This window comes from Protopterus annectens, chromosome 8.part0 (genome assembly GCF_019279795.1).
Source record: "Protopterus annectens isolate FY-2018-M chromosome 8.part0, PAN1.0, whole genome shotgun sequence".
NCBI lineage: Eukaryota > Metazoa > Chordata > Ceratodontiformes > Protopteridae > Protopterus > Protopterus annectens.
In genome coordinates, this window is record NC_056741.1 from 456597017 (window position 1) to 456618779 (window position 21763).

The 21763-nt window shown below is 40.6% G+C and overlaps 1 protein-coding gene across 3 annotated transcripts in view; it reads left to right on the forward strand.

Annotated features, from left to right (window-relative positions):
- INTS3 (integrator complex subunit 3) overlaps positions 1 to 21763 on the forward strand; it is a 2345436-nt gene that overhangs the window by 2031235 nt on the left and 292438 nt on the right. For all 3 annotated transcript variants that reach the window (XM_044079970.1, XM_044079971.1, XM_044079972.1), the window contains one exon: positions 7328 to 7495. In XM_044079970.1, the coding sequence (XP_043935905.1) occupies positions 7328 to 7495 (168 nt within the window). The remainder of the gene's footprint in view (positions 1 to 7327; positions 7496 to 21763) is intronic.

Below are 21763 nucleotides of genomic sequence, written 5' to 3' on the forward strand. Positions count from 1 at the left end.
GATGCTTCTTTCCTGGCTTTGGGGCTGCATTTTGAAGGGAAGACAGTCCAAGGCACCTGGTCACAGTCTGAGGTCAATTTTCACATCAGTATCTTGAAGATGCGAGCTGTCCTCCTAGTATTGCAGGCCTTTCATGTCTTTCTCCCTATGGGTGTGATTGCCATCTACTCTGACAGCACAGCAGTGGTGTGGTATATAAACCAGGAAGAACCCATTCATATCCAAAGTTTTGAGAGGTCATGATGGTCTGACAGTGGGCGATATCTTCTCAGCAATTTCTAACGGCAATGCACATCCTAGGGAAATCCAACATTTTGGCAGATGGTTTAAGCAGGAACATCCTCTTGCCTCATGAGTGGTCCCTCCACCCAGAGAGAGCGATGCAAGTATTCAGCTGCTGGGGTCGTCCCTGCTGCAGTTTGTTTGCATTCACTTCAGAAAACTAAATGCAGCAGCCTTTAAACCTGGGTACTACCAGAGACACAGTCACTGAGGGATGCTTTTCTGATTGCTTGTCCCCCATGTCCTCCTATATGCCTACCTTCCAACCCTGTTGATGGTAAAGTTTCTTCAGAAGGCAGTTGGAGAACAACCATAATCCTGATAGCCCCCATTTGGCCGGGACAAGTCTTGTTCCCCTTTCTATGACCTCATCTACTACCTTCTCTGGTTTCAGGACCTCAGGTTGATATGTTACCCCTCTGGCAAACCTCACACAAATTTTCATTCCCTCAATTTGACTGCTTGGTTCCAGCAATTGCTATGATGGCCAGAGATCACAAGCTTTCTGAAAGGGTTATTCATATTCTCTGTTCCTCCCGGAAACTTTTCACTAAGAAGGTGTATGTGAGTAAATGGGAAAGATTTTCTCATTAGACTTACTCCAAGGGTCTAGACTATTCCTCTGCCCCCTTGGAAGCTATTCATGATTTCCTGGAAGACTTTTTTCTTTCTAATCTCAGTTATTCAACTATTAAAGTTCAGTTGGCCTCCATTTCCAGTTTCCATATTGGCATAGATAATATGCCATTTGCAATTTTGAAACTATCTAAGGCCTTCTTGAAAGGTACTTTTCTACTCAGACCACCGATACAGGATCCTGTCCATCCCTGGGATCTGAATCTACTTTTGCAAGTTCTCACTAGACTGCCTATTGAACATGCTTCCATAGTCTGTCTAAAAATTCTGTTTTGGAAGACCTTGTTCCTGGCGGCCATTACCTCTGCCAGAAAGGTATCAGAGCTTCAAGCTGCATTGACCATTCCTTCTTAACTGGTTTTCCACAAGGATAGGGTTACTCTTTGAACCAGCCCTACCTTTCTGCTTAAAGTGGCCTGTAAGCCAAATTTGAATCAGTCAGTGCATCGACCTGTTTTCTTCCCCAGTTTCATTAAAAAAGGAGAGTATTTAATATACTGTCTAGAGGTTCAACATCAGTTGAAGTTCTGTTTGGACAGAACTAAGAAATTCAGAAAATCTGCTTTTCCAAATCTCATTTGAGCAAACCTGTTTTGAAAGTGACCCTATCCAGGGGCTTTCCAACTGCATTTCCTTTGCTTATTCCTTGAAGAGAATTCTTTTCCCTAACAATTCCAGAGCTCATTCCAACAAAGCAGTTGCCACTTCAGTTGGCTTTTTTGCTCAGGCCCCCATAGATGAAAATTGTGGGGCTGCTACCTGGTCTAACACTCATACTTTTATGAACCTTTACAAATGAGATATACAGTCTATGTCTAGATTGTCGTTTGGCTCAACCATTCTGCAGAATGTTCCCCTCTTTAGACTACCCAAAAAAGGTAAAACCTTAGGTAATCCACCACAGCAAAATTCCAGAAAAATATAAATAAAATGAACAATGTTTATTCCAAAAAGGAGAACCAGTAAAATAATAAAATTCAGTCCTTTGGAGTCCGATAAGCGCTTTCAGCAATATGCCTTCTTCAGATCGTAAAACTAGGACTGTTATTTTTACTTTTAAAAAGATGTACATCCAATAGATTTCAAACTCCCAAAGAACTATTTGCATCTGACCAATCATGCGTATTTACAACTTCAGTGTTATAAATTCAGTCATAATTCCCGCCGAATCAAAAGTCACAAAAGGGGACCAATAATTTCCTGATAAAAGAGCAAGCCTTCTCTTTTAACCTATCATGTCTCTTCATATTGATGCAAATGCAATCCTGTATTAAGACAGAGCCATCTTACAATGCATAATTTATCGCTGCTACTAACCAATCACAAATTCGTAGGATAGCATAAGCCTTCATTCCACCAGTCCCATACTTTCTAATTTACATACTAATGAATCAGTCCAATTTTTTGTAGGGCGGCAAACCTCCTTATCCTGCCAATCAATTCACTTTATGCAAATGAAGTATCTAGCGAGGCAGATAAGCCTTTTCATTTACTATGCATTCCTTCCTTCACGTAAAGTGGATCTTACGACTCATTTATATGTGACAACGTATGTCAACCTTTTCATTAGTAAAATACTTCTTGCTTTCATATGATATATATCGCACATATAGATCGCAAAGAACATTTAGCTTGCAGCCAATCATAAATGCTCTCAATTTTAGCATGACAAATTTTGTCCTGTTTTCCATCAGATCAGACGACACAAATGTGAACCAGTCATCTCCTTTATGCATGGGCAAACATTCTCTTTCCGCCTATTGTATCACTTCGAATTTGATGCAAATAAAATCCTGCAATAAAATAGGGCAATTTTCTGATGAGTGGTTTGCATCAATTACTGGCCAATCACACATTAATTAGATGGATGCAAGCACTCATTCCGCCAATCACATAGGTTCTGTTTACAGAATCAATGGACAAATCATACCCTTGTTAGGGGGACAGGCCTCCTTATGCTGCCAAACATGCCAAGCCAATTTCTGTCTTGTTTTCCATCAAGTTCAAAGACACAAACGCGAACCAGTCATCTCCTTTACAAAAGGACAAATATTCGCTTTACTGCCTGTCGTACCACTTCGAATCTGATGCAAATATGATCCTGCACTGAAACAGGGCAATTTTCCGATTTGTGGTTCACATCAGTTACTGGCCAATCACATATTACTTAAATAGATGCAAGCACTCATTCCAGCAATCACATAGATTCTGATAGCAGAATCAATGGATAGATCATATCCTTGTTAGGAGGACAGGCCTCCTTATACTGCCATTCAACTCGCTTTGAGCAAGTAGGGTAAAAAGCGAGGCATGTCAGTATTTTGATCCATGATTCGTTTCCTGCTTCCACTTGCTTATTAACCACAAGATCGCAGAGACACATACGGATCTTCCCCAAGTTATTTACCCTTGGGTAATACCATCTCTATGGAATACAAGGACATTGTTGTTATAGACAAAGATTAATTATATTCATCTTTTTTTCTCTTTTGTTCTTTTAAGCTATTATTTATGGCCGATGGTGTTTCTTCTGGCCTTAAGTATGGGCTTTAGCGGAATCACAGTATTAAGTCCTGGGGGACGATTTGCTCTCATGTTTGTAATCCAGCTTATTTCACGTAGTTCAGTACGATTGAAAACATCTCCTCCCCTAATAGTTTGAGCAACCACTTTGACGACTTTAAAAAGAAACCGACGAGAAGGGTTACTAGCAACATGTGCAGCAAGTGCATTGTTTATATCCTTTTGTCGTATGCCCCTCATATGTCGTGGGATACGATCTTTCAACTGCTGGTCTGTCTTTCCAATATAGAAAGCGTTACATAAACAGCAGGTAGCTAGATACATAATATGGGCTGTGGTGCAATCTGCATACACATTGAAGGTGTATTGTTTGCTCAGATGAGGGAGAAGAAATGTATTGGAACTATCAATGTAAGCACAGGTTTTGCACCTTTGGCACTTAAAAGTGCCTTTTCTGTCTGAACATATTCTATTGTGTGTAAAGCCATCCTTATTACACAAAAGTCTTGGGAACTTTGGTTGATCACCTATCACATTCTTGATTTTTTCATCCATTGTTAAAACAGGCCAGAATTTCTTAATTACTTCACATACTTGCTTGTTATCAGAGCTATAGGTTAGCATACATTTCAATTGCTGTGGCTGACTGATAGTATCTGCCTTGCCCTGTTGTGATAAGGTAGTCCTATTAGAGTAATATGGATGACCTTTGCCTTTTCTTATTTCCTGATGACTTTGTTTAAATGGAAGATTTCTATCCTTATAGGCTCTTTCTTTCAAGTACATTTGTATCTTACATTGTTCATCCATATATTCTTCATCATTAGTACATAGTCTAGAGATTCTCAGGATCTGATTCTCATATATATTATTAAAGATGTACCCTGGATGCATACTCTGCCTGTGTAGATAATGGTTCCTCCAGGTAGCTTTTCTGTGGATTCCTGTACTTATGCCTTCTCTAGGACGTAAATGAATCTTTACATCCAAAAAATCAATCTCTTCGCTAGAATAAATAGCCTTAAATTCTAAGAAGTTGGTACTTCTGTTGATATATTCAATGAAACTATTCAGCTCTTACTTTTTGCCTCTACGGAGGATAAAAATATTGTCAACAAAGCGCCCGTAATACACTAAATGTTTTTTTCCACAGGCAGTTTTCTGTAAAGATTTCTTTATGCTCCCATTCGGCTAGTACCATTCACAAAGGAGATGACTGGTTCTCGTTTGTGTCGTCTGGAAAACAGGACAGAATTTGTCATGCTAAAATTGAGAGCATTTATGATTGGCTGCAAGCTAAATGTTCTTTGCGATCTGTATGTGCGATATATATCATATGAAAGCAAGAAATATATTACTAATGAAAAGGTTGACATACATTGTCACATATAAATGTGTCGGCGTGAGATCCACTTTACGTGAAGGAAGGAATGCATAGTAAATGAAAAGGCTTATCTGCCTCACTAAATACCTCATTTGCATAAAGTGAATTGATTGGCAGGATAAGGAGGTTTGCCGCCCTACAAAAAATTGGATTGGTTCATTAGTATGTAAATTAGAAAGTATGGGACTGGTGGAATGAACGCTTATGCTGTCCTATGAATTTGTGATTGGTTAGTAGCAGCGATAAATTATGCATTGTAAGACGGCCCTGTCTTAATACAGGATTGCATTTGCATCAATTTGAAGAGACATGATAGGTTAAAAGAGAAAGCTTGCTCTTTTATCAGGAAGTAATTGGTCCCCTTTTGTGACTTTTGATTTGGCGGGAATTACGACTGAATTTATCATACTAAAGTTGTAAATACGCATGATTGGTCAGATGCAAATAGTTCTTTGGGAGTTTGAAATCTATTGGACGTACATCTTTTTAAAAGTAAAAATAACAGTCCTAGTTTTATGATCTGAAGAAGGCATATTGCCGAAAGTGCTTATCGGACTCCAAAGGACTGAATTTTATTATTTTACTGGTTCTCCTTTTTGGAATAAACATCGTTCATTTTATTTATATTTTTCTGGAATTTTGCTGTGGTGAATTACTGAAGGTTTTACCTTTTTTTGAATTTATTTTTCCATCGGTATCCTTAAACGGTGTAAGAAAAGTATATCTTCTTTAGACTACCCAAGGTATTTACTGTCTGGGACTCTGTCCCACTGGTTGAGTGGATGGAAACGACAACATCAGATAAGAAAGTTTTGTACTTAGTATAGTGATAGAGCCATGTTGTTTTCTTCTATCCATCTCAACCATTCCTCCCTTAATGTCTCATTCATATTATTACTTCTTGATATTACTACTCGCTGACCTTGCAGACCAACCCTGAAGCTTTCTATGGGGAGCTCATGTAATGCTATTGCCCTTTTGTTTCTTTCTATGTCCGTTGGGTAGGGTCTTAATACCTTTCAACACAAATGTAGGTACACAGATAGGGCAAACTTGCCCTGAGGAGATGCTGTTAGGGTAGGACATTATGGATAGAGGAGGCGGGGCTGAAAGACTAGAGATTCAGAGGTTCTGGCTTCAGATCTGAGCTGGATCTGGTATACTGATTGGCTGCAATAGACAAAAGAAGACAGCATGTATCTATTGTATGGTGAGTGTGTTACTTTCACTTTCTGGTTGCTGTTACCTCAGCTAGAGGATTTCAGAGCTTCATGTGCCTCTGTGTTTGGTGTTTCATAAGGACAGGATCTCTCTTCAAATCAACCCTCATCCCTCCCCCAGGTAGCTTCAGACCCTGCCTTATATCAGGCTATTAACTTACTAGTTTTCTTTTCTAATTTCTCAAACAAAGGAGGATATACTTTACATTTACTGGATGTGCATCATCAATTATGATTCTATTTGTACCGTACTAAAAATTTCAGGAACACTGACCAACTTGTTATTTCTCCTAAACTAAATTGTGGGAATGGGCTCTCCAAGGTAGCACTATCCGGGTAGTTGTCTAGTTGCATCTCCTTTGTTTACAGAGCTAAGGGATTGCCTTTACCACACAAGCTTAAAGGTCATTCTAATGGAGCTATCACAACTTCCATAGCCTTCGTTTCTAGAGCTCCTATTGATGATATTTGTGCTGCAGCTACTTGGTCCACTGTGCATATGTTCATTTCCCACAACAGGCTGGACTTGCAGTCTGGGTCCTGGGCTTCATTTGGCTCCACCATTCTCCAGATTATCCTTCCATGAAACCTTCTGAGCTCTTTAGTAGATGGAAACTGTGTCCAACAGTTGAAGTGGATGGTAAGGACAGCATCCAATATGAAAGTTATGTACATAACAGTAGATCCTTTTTTGTCTTCTTACGTCTGTCTTTCGATTGACCATACTAGTCCTCTCTGGAGCTTTGTCTTATTTACAGTCTGGAACCGTTCTTTTATCTTTAAGTTCTGTTTCTGTGTATATATGTAAAGATAAAGCCTTTGGTGTAGGTAGGCAAACTCAATCTGAGGAACTGTGAGGGTGGAGGGAAATTTTGGATAGGGACAGGCAGCCTGAGCCTTGTATCCAAGAGTCTGAAAGTTGATGGCTTCAGATTCATTCATATCCACTATATCCATCAGTTTTGAAGGATAGAAGAAGAATATAAAGATCTAGTGTTATGGTAAGTACAGTTTCATTTTCATCAAAAGAATGCCTTTTTGTTTATCCATAAGAGATGGAAAGGGAAAGATAAATAGCCCTAGGGAGCCATCAAAGACTCTGGCAATGTGAGTGACATTCCTCCTGGAAAAGAAGAAATGCTTTAAAGAAAACTGCCTTTGATGATCACCTTAATGAAAGACTGACAATGAAGGTGACTGAAACTCTTGAAGTATTGATGTAACAGCATGTGAGCTGTATGTTATGATGCAGATGAGTGACTAAAATTACATTTGTTTTCAGACCAACGGAAGAAATGGTAAAGATGGTCCTAAGCCGCCCTTGTCACCCGGATGACCACTTTACCACAAGCATTCTTCGATATTGGTGCATGAAACATGATGACCAGCTGTCTGAGCACATCAAGTCTTTGCTGATTAAGAACAACAGCCTGCCTAGAAAACGACAGAGGTAAGACTTCAGAACATGCTAAACATATTAGGGCATTGTAAATATGGAAGAACAGGGCTTTAGATAAGTTCTGAGCTGTTCCATTTGTTTAATTGACAATTGCTTTGGTTGACAGGTGGAAGTGGAACTGCATTGTTTTTTGGTCAAACGTCGTTTGAGCAGATGTATTTCAGATGTGTTTCATCAAAACATGTAAGTGAGATGTTTAGTAGGTAGGTGTGTGTGTGTGTCTGTGTCTGTGTGTGTGTGTAGTTTAGGGTTAGTGTAAGGGTTAGGTAAAGGGATGGATTGTGTGTGAGATTGTGAGTGTTTATGGTTAGGTTAGGGGACAGATTTTGTTTGTGTGTGCTGAGTGTTCAAGATGCCTTGTGTAGTGGTTAAGCTCGGACTGCCCACCTTAGTAATGCAAGTTAACCCTAACCCCACTTTGCATTTAAATTAAAAAAAACTTCCCTTAACAGTACCACTATTCAGACAAATGTGTGCTGAATGTGGTCGTGTTCTGGGTAATACATTGGAAGAGGAAAAGGAAATTTGTTTCCATTTTTGAAGTACTGTGTGTTGATGTGTTGCATCAGCAATATAATGATTGGTGGACTTGTTTCGGTTGCTGGTTTGTGTGTTGACCAAGTAACATGATGACCAATCATTACATAACCGTGTGTGTGTGTGTGTATATATATATATATATATATATATATATATATATATATATATATATATACACACATACACACACACACATATATATATATATATATATATATATATATATATATATATATATGTATACATACACACATATCTATATATCTATATATATATATATATATATATATATATATATATACGTGTGTGTGTATGTGTGTGTAAATATACATATGTCTCGTGTGTGTGTGTGTGTGTGTGTGTGTGTGTATGTATATATATAAAATGTGTGTGTATATGTTTGTGTTTCATTGTGTGTGTGTATATATGTCTATATGTTTATACTGCTTTTAATAGGGGAGCATATGTTCTCCAATCTATTAGGAGGCGAGCTACAAGCAAACATTTAAAAGAAATCTGTTCTTTAATAAGAAACGCAACCAAATATCTCTCCCCAGTCAATGGCTATGCAGATTCCTGAGAGAACTTGTGCGTCATCTACTGAGGAAAATAAAACCGATCAAGACCCTAATAGCAATTTGTATTATTCCTAAAGTAGGCATTTAATAAGAATTTTTTTAGCAATAATTATCACTTTGTGACTGAAAAACTAATAGCCCTTCTTACAGTCTGTGCTAGACTTGTCTGTCCAGGTAGGCATCGTTATAGCTCAAGTAAATGAATAATTTGATCCTCAAAGTCTGTTTTATGAAAGTGCTAAGCTGAATTTGTCGCATGTACTTTCTCTCCCTCTATTCTCACAAGTGTATGCTTAAGCAGAATCTACAGAGAAGTAGGAATTTTTCTAAGCTTATAAGATAGCACCAATATATTAATCTGCTGTATTATAATTCATATTTTCAAGGTCTTTATGGATTGTTTTTCTAGTACTTACGATAGCGTGGATGTAAATTCACTTTGTTGAGTCCTTGCTGTGCTTGGGCTTCATAGCCTCCTACCCTATCCCCAATTTCCACCCTCCCCCACATCATCTGAACTTATATTCCTCTGTACTCCATCCTTTTTCCAAACTGATCAGTACCCAAACAGAGCTCATTTATGCATCAGCTCATTACATCCTTTCATTCTTCTTACAGCTTAACTTATCAGTTAATTTTCTTCATTTTCCTTTTTCTCTTATCCCTTCCAGATATCTTACTGTCTCTTTACTATATCTTGAAGCATCCTTAATTCCTGTATAAATATTTTTAATCTTTTCTTTCCATTTGACTATACCATACCTTTATATCTTACCCCTGTCATGTCACTTCATCATTTTCATTTATTAATCAGTATGGCAACATCCACCCAAACTCTGGTCCCATCTGTACCCTAAACTACAAAACTCATATAAAAACATTAAAGCTAGACCTCAAGAGCATATGTAGCAAAATATCCAGCTTCCATGCCTGGATGAATCACTATAAGCCAAATATACTAGCAGTAACAGAAAGCTGGCTAAATCCCAAACTAAAAGACGTTGAAATTCTCCCACTGGGCTATGAAATAATTAGGCTAGGTAGAAAAGAGAAGAAAGGAGGTGAACGAGCCCCATCTTCCCAAATACTTATACAATAACCACATTTTGGATACTATACCAAAGTTTTTAAATGCAAAAATTCTTACCTCATTCCTAAACTTAAATGCTTCTAAAAGCGTATGCCTTACAGTACTATATATCCTGCCAGATCACACTGTTCCTATTCTTGAAGAAATACTTACTGGACCTCAGATGCAATCCATAATGAGACTATCTTTCTTGGTGATGTTAACATTGACAGACCCTCTCTTCAAACAACCCTTGTAACAGCATGACTCTCTCTGTTTTCGCTGAACTTATCAAGTCTCCGACAAGATACAGCAAAAATAATACTCAGTCCTTCCTCGATTGAATATTAGTCTCTAACCCATCTAATTTCACATCATGAGGCACAGTCCCAGATTCCATAGGTGACCATCTACCAGCTTATACAAATAAGACCATCACACAGGTAACCAAAGAGCATAAATTCAGAACCACCCATAACCTTACATAATTTACCCTGGATCTGTTTATTCAAACATTAACATCTTTAAACTAGTCTATTCTAAAAAAAACTCTTCCTCTTAATGAAGCAGTCGAACACTTCAATGTAGTATTCCTAAACATACTTATTTCCTTTGCCCCACAGCATACAGAGTGAATTAAACATATTCCTGCCCATTGGCTGACCAAATCTTGCAAACTCGTCATGAAAGAAAGAGATCAAGCATGGAGTGCATGACGCAAGAAGAAAAATTACCAGAATTTTCAATTTTTCAGTTTGCTGTGCAACCAAGTTAAAAAATCAAGTTATAAGGGAAGAAAGTTATATTCCACTAATGCTGAAAATAAACACAAAACACAACCCCCAAAAATGTTGGTCATCTATCTTTTCCCTACTCAACATAGGAACTAAAAAGGACCCCGGCCCTTATCCAGACACTGCTCCATTGCAAATAGCCACTAATTTCAACACCTACTTCATTGAATGTATAACCAAACTAATCCCAGTGTCCTGCTATACATCCCTTTCTTCAACACCCAATTTCCCAAGCCCTGCCCCTAACACACCCTCCCTACATTACTCTCAAAACTGCCAGCTATTTAATCCTTTCTCATCTAACCCCACCCTTCTTTTCAGCCAGTTCCTATAACTTATAAAAAACTATTACTCAAACTTAAATCTTTTTCATCTTCTTCTGACAACCTCCCCGCAGAATACCTAAGACTTGCTGCAGATGCCAGTCAGTATTCTTATTAATAGATCCATAGCAAAATCAAATGTTCCAGGCTTATAGAAAATATCTCATATTATCCTATTGCACAAAGGTGCCAGTTTTACTCACGCAACAAATTTCTGACCTATAGCCATCCTGTCATCCCTCTCCAAAATTCCTGAAAAATGTATTCATCAACTACTGCAATATCTTCTGTGAATTAACTTTATCACGTATACCCAACATGGCTTCCGACCAGCACACAGCACATCTACTGCACTATTATCCTTCATCGATACTGTCAACAAAACAAAAGACTCTGGTAAACTTGTATCTGCTTTATTTTTCGGCCTGTCTGAAGTTTTTGTTATGGTTTCCCACTCTGAACTTGTCAGTCAACTTTCCAGCCTTGGTCTGTCTTCTCCCTCTGTTTAGTAGTTTTCTAACCACCTAATAAATAGACAACAGTCTTTAAAGTGGCAAGGTGCTGTCTAATCACTCCTTCCCATCTCAACAGGTGTACCACAAGGATTCATCCTTGGATGTTCACTGTTTAACATATTTATCAGCAACTTACATATAGCCCCTGGTCAAGGCACACTTTTTCAATACATGGACGACTCCATTATCATCTGCTCTTCTACCAGTCTAACACACTTACAGCAAAGAAACCACATAGTATTCATCTGTGTAGAAACCTGGTTTAACTAAAGCCTAACTTTTACTTAACTCTAACAAAACCAAGCTCCCGCTCTTAACACCAAAATCCTTCTCCCCCAATAAAACTCTATTTGAGATTTGCTTCTTTAATAGGTTCATAGGTTGATACTAGGCTATCTGCCCTAGGGCATTTATAAGCCTAGCCAGAGTGTGTTTGGCTTTCGCCACCCTTTTAGATTAGTTGACTGTGCCTCTGTATAGTAGGTCACAGAAGGTAGCCCTTTTAAGGTTAGTTTACTGTACCTCTGTCAAGCAGGGTCACAGAAGAGATCACAGGGGTAAACTTACGATCTCTCATCCACTCGTCAAGATTTCTCTTGAAGAGGGTTAATGAGGGGCTCTGCCTAACATGGATTGGGATTTTGTTCTAGAGTGAGGGGAGCCTCTGGGATATGAATCTGTCCCTCCAGCATGTCCTGTTTATTTCTGTGCTGAGGTTCAACATGGCTTTATACGTCAGACACAGATCGCCTCTGAGTAGGCGGTACGCAACTGAGTAGAGCTGGAGTTTCTTTAGCCGAACTGCATAGGGCATCTGTTTGAGCCCCTTGATCCTCTTGGTGAGGTACTTTTGGGGTCTTTTCAGTTGCTGCAGATGTCCGGTAAGGTACATCCCAAATGGGGCATTGTATTCAATTATGGGCTTGATAAGTGATGAGTAGAGGGGCACAATGACTTCACTTGATCTAGATGTGAATCCTTTCATGATAAGGTGGGCTATATAGAAGGTCTTCCTAACCACTTTGGCAGCGTGATTGTCAAAGGAGAGATTGCTATCTACTTGGGTCCCCAAGTCCCTAATTACTTCTTCCATACTTAATGGATTACCACCTATGTGGTAATTTGTGGGCACTTTGTTTTTCCCAAAGGGGATGACTATGCACTTTTTGGCATTTAGCTTTAGGCCTTGGCTCTGGTACCAGTTATCCGTCTCTGTGGCTCTGTGAGACCCTTTTGGAGGATGCTTGTGTCATCCGGAGAGTCAGTTATGGCACCCAGTTTGCAGTCATCTGTGAACTTGGTCAGCCATAGTCCACCCGTGTTAGCCTGTACCTCGGATAAATATATACCGAACAAGAGAGGTCCCAGGACTGAGCCTTGTGGGACCGCCACTTGTAACTGGTTTAGAGTCTGACATGGCACCTGCAGTTCTGACCATGTGGGTTCTATCCCTGAGCCAGTTTGCAACCCATCTTGTGACATAGGGGTTGATATTTAAGCTGGTGAGCTTATTTATGATGCCCGAGTGGATATTGTGTCGAAGGCTTTTGCGAGGTCCAGGTAGGCTGTGTGGACTACCTTCCCTTCATCTATGGCTTTGGTAACTGTTTCAAAGAAGTCGACCAGGTTCAAGAGGCAAGATCTGCCCTTAACAAAGCCAAATTGGGTAGGATCCAGTGTCTGGAGGTTTCCAATGTCTTTGTTTATGATTTCCATGATGTTACGCTCCATAGTTTTGCAGACCAGTCTAGTCAGGCTTATAGGGCGATAGTTTCAAGGGGTCTGTTGTGGCACCACCTTTGTGGAGTGGGATCACTGTTGCTGTATGCCATTCCTTGGGTACATATCCTGTAGTAAGGCTGAGATTGAACAGTGACTTTATGTGAGGGTTTAGTTCTTCTTGGAGCTCGTGTAAGACGTAGCCCGGCTCACCATCTGGTTCCATTGATGCTGTGTTTTTTTGCTTTGGAGAGGGCAGCTCTCACCTGTGCATCTGTGATCTCAGGAAGGCTACACTCTGTTGGGATAGACATTTGCTCTTTTGGGGGGGAGGGGGGGGAGAAGTTTGCACTGAACCTTTCTGCCAGGATGTTGCCAATGTCTGTGGGTTCAGTGTATTTTTTGTCATTTTGCACTAACTCAGAGCATATCTGGGAGTTGCCTCCCAGGTTTCTGACATAACTAAAGAAGGCCTTGTGATTATCTTTAGTGTCTTGTGCAATTTTTCTTTCGAAGCTGGCCTTAGATGATTTTATGAGGGATTGTAGTTTCTTGCTAGTACTGATCAGAGACGCCGTCCCTTTTTGAGATTTTGCTCTATCATGTAGTAGCTTTCTCCTTCTGTTGTATAGCTTATTTATGGCCGGGGTCCACCAGACAGGTCTCCTGCCTTTGGAGGAGTGAGTCTTGGTTTTATTTGGGATAGCATACTCCATGCATTCCTGTAGGTGTCCATAGAATGCTTTTGTAAAGGATTCTGCATTTTGGGCCGTATTTTCCACCTGCCCAGGGGCTTTGAAGGATTCCACCTCGGTTTTGAGAAGTGTGAAGTTTGCTTTTGAGAAGTTCTTCACCGTGGTTTCCTTGGCTAGGGGTGGGGACGGAATATGGATGTCCAGTGAGATTAGTTTATGGTCTGATCTTACCAGTGAGGGGTATACCTCTGGTGTGGAACATAGAGACCCCATGTTGGTGATGACCAGATCCAATATGTTTTCCCCTCTTGTGGGAGTGGTGACCATAGCATTTGAGTTTATAAATTCTAGGAACCGTTGGGCGAGGGTGTTTGAGCTTGAGTAGTTTTCCCAATCAATGTTTGGGTAGTTGAAGTCACCCAATATAATGGTGTTTGGAGAGACCTTCATATTCTCCAGTGTTCTCAGGAAAGTTGAGAGAGGTTCCTGTGTTTGGGAGGGTGGTCTGTAGCAGGCTACAAACCGAAAGGCAGTTTTGCCCACTGTTAGTTGCATATGGATGGTCTCCGATGCTTCGTGCAGTGCCACTAACCTGGAGGTGTGGGTATCTTTAATAAATATGGATACTCCCCCTCCTTTTGTGGTTCGGTCCGAGTTTTGGGGCCGGAAAGCATGGTATGAAGGATAACCTGTTAGTGCTGGGGTGCTCTTGGGAGCCTTGAACCAGGTTTCTGTTACTGCACAGATATCGATATTCTCCATACTGAGGAGAGTCTCGAGTACGTGCATCTTGACGTTTAGACTTCTGGTGTTGAGCAGCATTACCCTTAGTTTTTTTTCCTTTGTGTTGTCTATGGAGGTGGGTTTGTCTTTTGAGCCTTGCCTAAAAAAGGCACTATGGGGGAGACAAGAGCCTTTGCCAGTATTCGAAAACCCAGGGGTGACAGGTGCAAGCCATCCCTAGCGAAGCAACGTGGCTTGTCGAGCATGTCATCCCAGGCTGACAGACACTGGATCCCCTTTGAATGACAGCAATACTTTAGCTAATTGTTAAAATTGATCATTTTGTCTTTATACTGTGACATCATTCTTGGTGAGGGTAAGATGCTACTCGAGGTCAGGGTCATACCGGCCTGGGCTACATGATCAAAGAGCTCCTCTATGTCTTTTTTCATGTAGTCCAGGGAGGTACGTCTCAGGTCATTCACACCAGCATGGACAATGACGGAGTCATATTTGTACTTGCTTTGGAGTGACCTGAGTGCTTGTGTTATGTGGCGTTATGTGGCAGATCCTGGCACCCGACAGGCAGCTTACAGTGACCTTCTCCTTGTTCAGCCTGGTGAGTGGGACGTCAGTGTGTCTGACAATAGAGTGACCTATTACAAGTGTATTAGGTGTGTTGTTTAGCCTTAAGGGCTGTGACTGTGTGGCACACTGACTTTGTGAGCTATGTGCTATGTGGGTATTGTTTCATGGTAGGGGTTGCTTGGATGTCTGCTAATGACACTAAAGTTGAGAGAGTCCCCCATACTACATTACTAGGTGTAATAATTGATAAGTTTAAGTTTGACTTTCATGTTCAAAGCAAAATCAAGAAAGCTCACCAGAAACTTGGTTTACTATGTAAGAACGCACACTTCCTGAATGCACCTACTAAAATTACTCTAGCCAAATCTTACCTTTTACCATCACTATTCTATGGGGCCCCAATTCTGATCAATTCAACCTTCCCTAAATATTGAGCTTGAAAGCTTTTACAACAAAATTATCATCTTTGCTTTAAGTGCAAACTGCACACGCCATTGTAAAATATTACACTCCCTTACTCTGCTTGAACTTCCTAATCACCTTTCACATCTGCAACTCATGCAGAACATTGTCTACAAACCCTCGGACTGAAAATTCCTTCAGCTCCTCACTGTATCTAAACCCACCAAATCCTCTGGCCAAAGCCTTTACTCCTACTCAGTTGCTATAATATGGAACTGTCAGAACTGTCTCTAACATTTCCTCTTTTAAATGAGTAAATCCAAGATCTGCTTTGCTCCTGCTCCCATCCAGGATGAATTACTATTCTCTCTCTTTCTCCTGTCTTTTTCCGCTCTTGCACCTCTTCTGTTTCTATCCCTCCCATCTCTCCTCTCTAATTTTCCAGACACATTCTAACCTCAGATAATCTCTCTTTTTCCAAAGTAATATAAAATGTGTAACAAATGTGATACTGTTCTTTCTTAATGTTGCTATACTGCCTTTTGCTTTCTCCTTTTACATATTTATGCACTATTACTCTGTGGAGCTTTTATCCCTGGTCACTCTTGTCACATGTTTGTATACCATGTTTGATTGTGGAGCTTTTCTCCCCAGGCCTCTGTTGAAAATAGGCTCTTTTATGCCCCAGTTAGACTTTCCCAGTAAACAAATGTGAAATATGTATATATATTGTTTGTTTCTTTCGGCTTTTCCCGGTTAGGGGTCGCCACAGCGGAACTCCGGTCCGCTAATGATTGGCAGTAGATTTTGACATGCTGGCTTGCCAGGCCTAATGCACAACCTTCAACGAAGGAACGCCCATTCACGCATGTCGCCACACAGAAGACGCTCTAACTGAGAATCAAACGGGCAACGTCTAACTGTCAGGCGACATTCTGATGAATTAGATAAAGTCACATAAATTTATGAATAAACATGCTCTGTGCTGCTTCAGCAGGTAATGCAGTATGTTTTTTCATGTCATGTATTCTTCTAGCTGTGAAGAAAAATTGAAAGCTGTAACAGTAGGCAACTAAGTAGGTGGTTCTTGGGTTCTGCTAATTCAGGGACTCCAATGTGTTGAATGACTCTGTACCCTGCACAAGTCCAAGTGTTGTAACCCAGCCAAACAAAGAATGCTTTAAGCATTCTTCATATCTCATTAAGGAGGCAGTGGTTGTTTCTACTCAGTAAAAGGATCTGTAGGAATGTTCTTTGTGTGACAGGATGCCCATGCTGGGAGACCCAAGAAGGCAAAGTATGAGGAGGAGAGACATATTAATCAAACCTTTCTGAATATAACAGTCTCTTGGGCATGCCACCATTTCTCATTCAGTTAGGGATGGGTTGAGTTCATGCCTGTCCTCCTCCTCCTCCTCCGTAGCAGGTTATAAGGCACTGTTGAGAGGTACATCCCCTCTGCCACATTGAGTCAAGGTGCTTCCCAGATAACCGCACCACCCTTGTTTTGATCAGGTGGCCAGGGTTCTTTCCTTGCTATAATGCACGATGGAGCAGTCTTTTGATTCCTCCAGTTGGTGTTTGGTGGCTACATTTACAACAGAAGATTTTCATCCCTGCTTCCTCCTGGCTTCAGCAACTCTTGCTGGCACAATTTAAGAATGGTCCACCATAGTCAACAGCACCAGAGCTTTCAGAACAGTCCTTCAACAGACTGTCATTTTGGAAGATGTGACTCATTCAAAGTCATACTCCATTGATTAGCAATCATCAGATCTGCTGTTTGTTGAAGAAAGTTTATTGTTGAAGTGTGGAGAAGTTATTTGTGTTGTCAACCACAACCTTGCAAATAAAAATGTTCACACAGTTTTCAGTAGTTAGAGTGGTTTTGTTTTATCCGTTCAGCTCTCGTCTATATCACATTATCAAACTCTTAATTTATCAAATACCTAATTGTTGAACTACCTATTCAGTGAACGACCTAATCATCAAAGTGGAATTCATTGAAAGATTTTACTTGGTCAACATCACGAAAGGTAAAGTTTTTTTCATGTTCTGCCCCACCCCACTCCCCATGAGGGGCTGCACCCCCCACACCCCCTGCAAATTAAATATAACAACTCCAAGATAGCACTACAGTGAGGTAATGGGTAAATCACGTCCAGTTGGCATGTCAATTACCCAATGCTTTTTTCAGGATGGCCAAGTAAAATCTTTCAATGATTAGGTCATTTGCTGTCTGGGAAAGATGGCAGGAGAGCTTTGCTTCATCCCTCCTCTAGAACCTGTGCACATAGTTTCCATTTTTGCTGACAGGAAGCTTTCCAATGTTTCTGACTCTGCTCCTGAAAGAGCTAATTTCCTTTACAACCCCCCAAGCTGCATGGCATGAGATTCTCTCTAAACATCTTTGTGTGTGCTGTCTTTGGTATAATATGTCCCCAGAAACCAAGGTACCTTGTCTTCCATCTGAGGAGGCTTTTAAAACCGTGGGCAGGGTGGGCATAAGCTATTTTCCTGAAGAGTTTAAAGCTTTGGGTATAGTGAGACAGAGAGTAATTTCCTCTGCCGCACTGAATTTAGATACCTCAGTTGTTTTTTAACCTATCCAGGTTACACTAACTCCTTATGGATAAGGCACTGGGAGCAGCTTTCAGTCTCCCTGATTCCTCGGTCAAGGAAAAGCAGGTTAAGACTCCTGTCATGTCTCCCTAATTGGACTTTTATGTGGCTTGCTGAAATTGTGGGTCCTGATGATGGCATGGCAGCACAGTCAGGCTTGAGCAAGTGCCTTTGCAGGTTTTTGTGGCTCAGGCTGTCCTCTTTAAACACTGAGCTTAGACATGCCATCCTGGCTGCCACTTTTCCATGCAGCTGGAGTCTACCTTTAGGCACTCTCCCCTAGATTTAGTTGAGGAATTACAAAAGAGAAACAGTCACTTACCATGCTGTAGAGCCTCTGTGCCCATTCTCAGTCCCCCTCCCATCTTATTCTAGGCAGGCCAGCCCCAAAGGATGAGCCCATATGTTGTACTTAGCCAGTCTGTGGTAGTCAAGCTGATGAGCTCAAGGCCTGGATATACCTTTCTAGTCTTAATATTTCACCTTGTGATGTATAGGTGAATCTAAGAGCATTATGTAGAGAAAATTATAAATCGTGCTAAGTTGGAGATATCTCAAGAGGAAATTCCATCATTTCTGTCTGCTGATTGCCTTCCTGCAGAGTTATCTGATACTGTGAGGGTACATATTTGTTATTTTTGACATTACTTAGTGAATTATCATTGGAGCAGACTCTACGCTGTTTATTTAACTTGGTATTATTAGTCTAGCACTTTAGCAGTGCACTTTATTTTTACTGTGCCAGCCACATTTGAATCAGTGCAGGATCTGTAGTCCACAGGCATTATAGGGATGAGAATTTAAACTGTATTGTTAATCTCTTTGACAGTGTTAAGCGCTGCTGGGATTTGGAAGTGTGCCTATTCTAACGCTGTTTGTCTTCTGCAGTGGATAAGAATTGAATTTCATCTTCTGCTCCTCTCGCTTTCAAGGTGTTTTTCTTCTTTGATCATGTCCTTAGAGCTGCGCATGCCTCCTTCTGACAGATGCCATGCCATCATGGTCAGGGCTAGGGGAGAATACCTTGCCTTGATTTGGTATGTTGAAACTCCTGTTCTTTTCTTCTTGCTGAATTATGATTTGATCCAGATGTTTATTGTGAAAGTGTGTTTGATGTCTAGAAAGCTAAAGATTTTTATCATTTCTTGTGGCCACCGGATCATAGGCATAAATCCACATCAGTGCTGCCTTTATTGTCTTGGTGAAGAACAGCACAACAAATTGTACTACCATTAATGCTAGTCTTTCAACCCAGCTACTTGGTGCTTAGAAGAGGGAAGTCAGTTTCAGTCCTTGTAGTGTTGTAATTGCTGACAACAAGGATCAGTAGAAAGGTCCCTTATATGATCCCAGTCTGGTTCTGGAGCATTGAGAGAAGATTGGAAGCTAAAAATTGGGGTGCGTCTTCCTCCAGGTAAGGCCTTGCTCAAAGCAGCCTCTCAGATCTCATTTGATGTCATCATTCTCTCAACCAGTGAGTGTCTATGTCTTACCTGCCATTTGTAGGTGATGAGAGGTCTACCAGAGCTGCAGTCCCAACAGCCATTTGGAGATAGTGTGTTATGAGCTCTGAGCAGCATTTGTCCCAGAGTCAAGTGGCTATAGCATGGGTATGTCTGGCCTGCAGCTTTGGAGTAGTTATATACCCTAGCTTGGGCTTAAGCAAATAACCGGGGACAAGGATTCTTCTCCCCAAATTCAGCAGGGCTTACTGACACAGATTCAAGAGGCTCCACTGGGTCTTGCCACATTAGCACCGCCTGTATTATAAGCCCACACACTTACGTCTGTGTACATTGGTCGAGAATAGTCCCACCCATCCTGGAATTAGCACAAGCAGAGTTCCCCCTCCATTAGTGCCCTAAGGCAGAAACTCTGAGGATCCAGAAACTCTCACTTTGGAGGCTAATTAGAACAGTGATTTTTCTCCTTGCTGAAGCTACACCTACCCATCCACAGTTAGCTCCTCGTTTATAAAGAGGTTCAAGCTGATGACGTGCTGAAGTCTTCGGTTGACTGTCCTTTTGTCCTCCTGCCATTTTCGTAGAAGTTCTGGAGTGTGCATTTGGACAGAGTGGCAGTGGCATTTAGATTGGGTACCCACGCAACCTATCCTTAAATGTGATATATTTTGTAGTCATAGAAATATCTAATTCTTACTCCTGTGCACCAAGAAATGTTGATGACTTGTACATGACTGCAGGAAGATGGAGTGACATCTTTTTTTAAACGCCTTTATTAAATTATCACTTATGACTTAGTCCAGGCATACATTAATTGAAAAGAAACCATATTAAAATGTTTTTCCATTTGCATGCACTATACATCACATATCTTTTCTTTCCTTGTAACCATCATCAGTCCAACATTACATAAATTGCTGAATTCCTGTCTTATCTTAAACTTCACTCCTCTTCTTCCTGAACATTATTCTGTGTGTTTTTTCCACAATTTATATTTATTTCTATGTAATTTGCTCTTTTCCTTTTCTAAAGATCCATCTTCCAGTTCTTTTATAATATTCAGTAATTCAGATGCAGTGGGTTTAGAGTTTGATTTCCATTTTCTAGTAATTACTCTTTTGGTAGTCAACAGAATTAAACTTAATAAGGCCTTAATATGTCTATACAATTCAAATCCTGTGTCCCAGCTCAAAAAAAAAAAAAAATTCCTTAGTTACAACCATTTGTTCAGCCAATATTTCTGAAAGAGTACTCCACAGGGAATTTTTAAAATCTGCCAACTCATTACACTCCCAAAACACTTGATGTCCTTTTTTATCACTGCTGCAGTATTCTTTACTGTTGGAATATCTTATCCAGGATAGCCTAACATCCAGCCAGCATACCAAAACCTTTACATCTTCCAGGCATCGTATGTTAGATGTTTGTACTATGTATAAGCTGTAAGGTGGTACATGTGTAATGTATGGATGCCTAGTCCTCAGAACTTCTTTGCCACCAGTCGGAATGCTACCTCTGGATTTGGTCTGTATACCATTCACTGAGCTGGTTCATCTACTGAGTCTTCTAAAAAATAAGTGCCCCATTGGGGTTTCTTAGTTTCTTTTTTCCTCCTTTGTTTGTTTTCATGTCATCCAGAAAGGGAAAATGTGAGTGTGGGAGGCAGATTCCCATTAAAAGTATACACGAGAAGTGCTTTTTTTGTTTAGGTACCGCACACAACTGCACATAGTGAGAGATTTGTCAGGCATTTGTCACTAAGTCACTACAGAGTCAACTGTTGTCCCTGTCTATTTATTTGAAAAACCAACGTCTGAAGCTTTTGACTCAGGATACCGTGGCCGATCCACCCACCAAGAAGTTCAGTTGCCACTTAAGAAAGAAATCTAAAAAAATCACATACTGATCTTGCTCCTGTCCAGCCTCCACTGGACATACCCCTCTGGTTGGATAAGAACACGAGGACAGTTCAGTGCTGGCACCAGTTCCTTCTGCCTCGACCCAGTTGGAGGTTGACACTGAGCTGTCTACCTGCATATCCACTGAAGCTGTGCATAGCTGCTTACATTTGAGGGGCCTAGGGGGATTCCCCAAATATTAGTTAGGGAAGAGGTGCTTGGTACCCTCATCAGATCTAGCCAGGGGTCTGAACCTCCTAGACTTGTTAAAGCAGATGTTCCTTTAAAAAGAAACAGAAAATCAAACATATGACTTCTGTGGATAATGAT